Consider the following 2248-nt stretch of genomic DNA (forward strand, 5'->3'; position numbering starts at 1 on the left):
TTTGCTTTATCTACTGTCCATTCAAGAGCAAGTTTCAGAGTCTCTTCTGACATCCATTTTGGTCTTTGCTTTTTAATGACCTTTTTGCTTTCTTTATGGATGTTGTCCTTTATGTCACTCCACAACTCATCTGATCTTTGGTCATTGGTGTTCATTGTGTCAAATCCATTCTTGAGCTGGTCTCTAAATTTAGGTGGGATATACCCAAGGTTGTACTGGCTCTCATGGATTTGTTTTAATTTTCTTCAGCTTAAACTTGCATATGAGCAATTGATGGTCTTTTCCACAGTGGACCCCTGACCTTGTTCTGACTAATGATGTTGAGCTTCTTTATCATCTCTTTCCACAAATATAGTCAATTTTATTCCTGTGTATTTTATATGGCAAGATCTGCATGTATAGTTGCCATTTATGTTGTTGAGAAAAGATATTTTCAGTGCATAGGAAATGAACAGATCAACTCTATTTGAGGAGGCAGTTCTCCCCTAGTGGTGTTTTGCATGCCCTCCAACCTGAAGGGCTCATCTTTGAGTTCTGTATCTGACGGTGTTTCACTATTTATAAAAGGTTTTCATTGGCTGATTTTTTCTGAAGTAGGTTGCCAGGTCTTCCTTTGTAATCTTTCCTAGTCTGGAAGCTCTTCTGAAACCTGTCCACCATGGGTAACCCTGCTAGTATTGGAAATAACAGTTGCATAGCTTCCAGCATCACAGCAACATGAAACCTACCACAGAACAACAAGCTGACAGACAAGGGTGGAACAACAACACAGTAAATGTTAAATTGCTATTAGTTTATTGTGAGTGGTGGTGTTTGTTACTGTCAAGTTGATTCCAACTCATGGTGATCTCATGTGTTCAGAGTAAAACTACTTCTTAGGATTTTCAAGGCTGTGTTCTTCTGGAAGCAGATTGCCAGAACTGTCTTCTGATGTGCCTTTTGGTAGGTTTGAACCTCCAACTTTTTGAGCACTTAACCATTTATTTACTCTACCTGGGGACTACTGTCCTTTATTATGATTATGCCACTTTAATAATTGTTGGGTTAATAGTATATATGCACATCATTTTTTTTTCTCTTATTGTGCATGATGCCATGATACTGGTGTATGATATAATAATTTACAATGTAAAGGCCAATATATCTATTATCTTCTTTTTTTTTTTTTTTTTTTAATTACTAGAATGAAATGCACGGACTGATAACAATAAATTCATGATTTGGGTTTTTTTACCATAGCATGAAGTAGAGACCAGTCTATTGAAATAAAGTCATTCTTGCTTCCTGCTTTAGTATTGAATGAAGGAAGGGAAGGAAGATTGCCATAATAAAGCATTGTTTGTTGACTGTGCAGGTCTTTTGGCTAAAAAGGCTGTTGAAGCTGGTCTGCATGTTAAACCTTATATCAGAACAAGCTTATCTCCGGGCAGTGGGATGGTTACACATTACCTCAGTTCAAGTGGAGTATTACCGTATCTTAGTAAGCTTGGGTAAGTAACAGATAACACTTTATATTGATGTTATTATTCGGCAAGTTATTGACGCTGCTTGTTATGGCCATTCATATACAAAGAAAAGCTAAGAAAAATTAGCTAAAGAAAAATTTCTTTAGATCGTCTTGTTATCTTGCCATTTACTACACAGTCTTTGGCAGCTTATCAGTCAGAAACATTTATTGGGCATGTTCACTGAGTAGGGGCCTATGTGTTACAAAGAAGTAAGAGACATAATCTCTGGCTTCATGTCCTTAATTTGAAAGACAAAACAAGTAAAACCAAGTAATAGACACAAGAGTTTAAGAGATGGCACAAGTGATACATAATTTCCATGAGTTATGTAAATCAGTTCAGAAAAGAGTAGAATCTCATAAGTTGCTTTTATTGACTATCTTCATCGTAGTTTTATAAGGTTAACAGGTCTGTATTACATTAGTTAAGTTGTCTGAACTTTGGAGAAAATAACTTAGATTTTTTACGTAATTTAAAAAAATGATTCTAGCTATTTTTAATACCTATTTTAGGACTTATATCAATCATCAATTCCTTTGCAAGTCTGATAAATCTTAGATTTTTCTGCTTCTAGAAGAGTAGCTGGAAGTAATTTAGCAAATTATTTGGATGAAGGTGAAATACCAGTGTTTCAGAATGCTGTTATAATCTAGGAGCTCTGGTAGCATAGTGCCTAAGGCACTTGACTGCTAACCAGAAGGCTGGCAGTTCAAACCCACCAGCCACTCCTCGGAAGGAAG

General features: G+C 36.1%; 1 protein-coding gene across 1 annotated transcript in view; it reads left to right on the forward strand.

The window, feature by feature from the left end:
* Positions 1–2248, forward strand: part of IREB2 (iron responsive element binding protein 2) — an 82019-nt gene that overhangs the window by 67128 nt on the left and 12643 nt on the right. The window contains exon 13 of the mRNA XM_007951840.2: positions 1355–1490. Within this exon, the coding sequence (XP_007950031.1) occupies positions 1355–1490 (136 nt within the window). The remainder of the gene's footprint in view (positions 1–1354; positions 1491–2248) is intronic.

Source organism: Orycteropus afer, unplaced genomic scaffold, assembly GCF_000298275.1.
Source record: "Orycteropus afer afer isolate SDZICR_OR568_19922 unplaced genomic scaffold, OryAfe1.0 scaffold00313, whole genome shotgun sequence".
Taxonomy (NCBI): Eukaryota; Metazoa; Chordata; class Mammalia; order Tubulidentata; family Orycteropodidae; genus Orycteropus; species Orycteropus afer.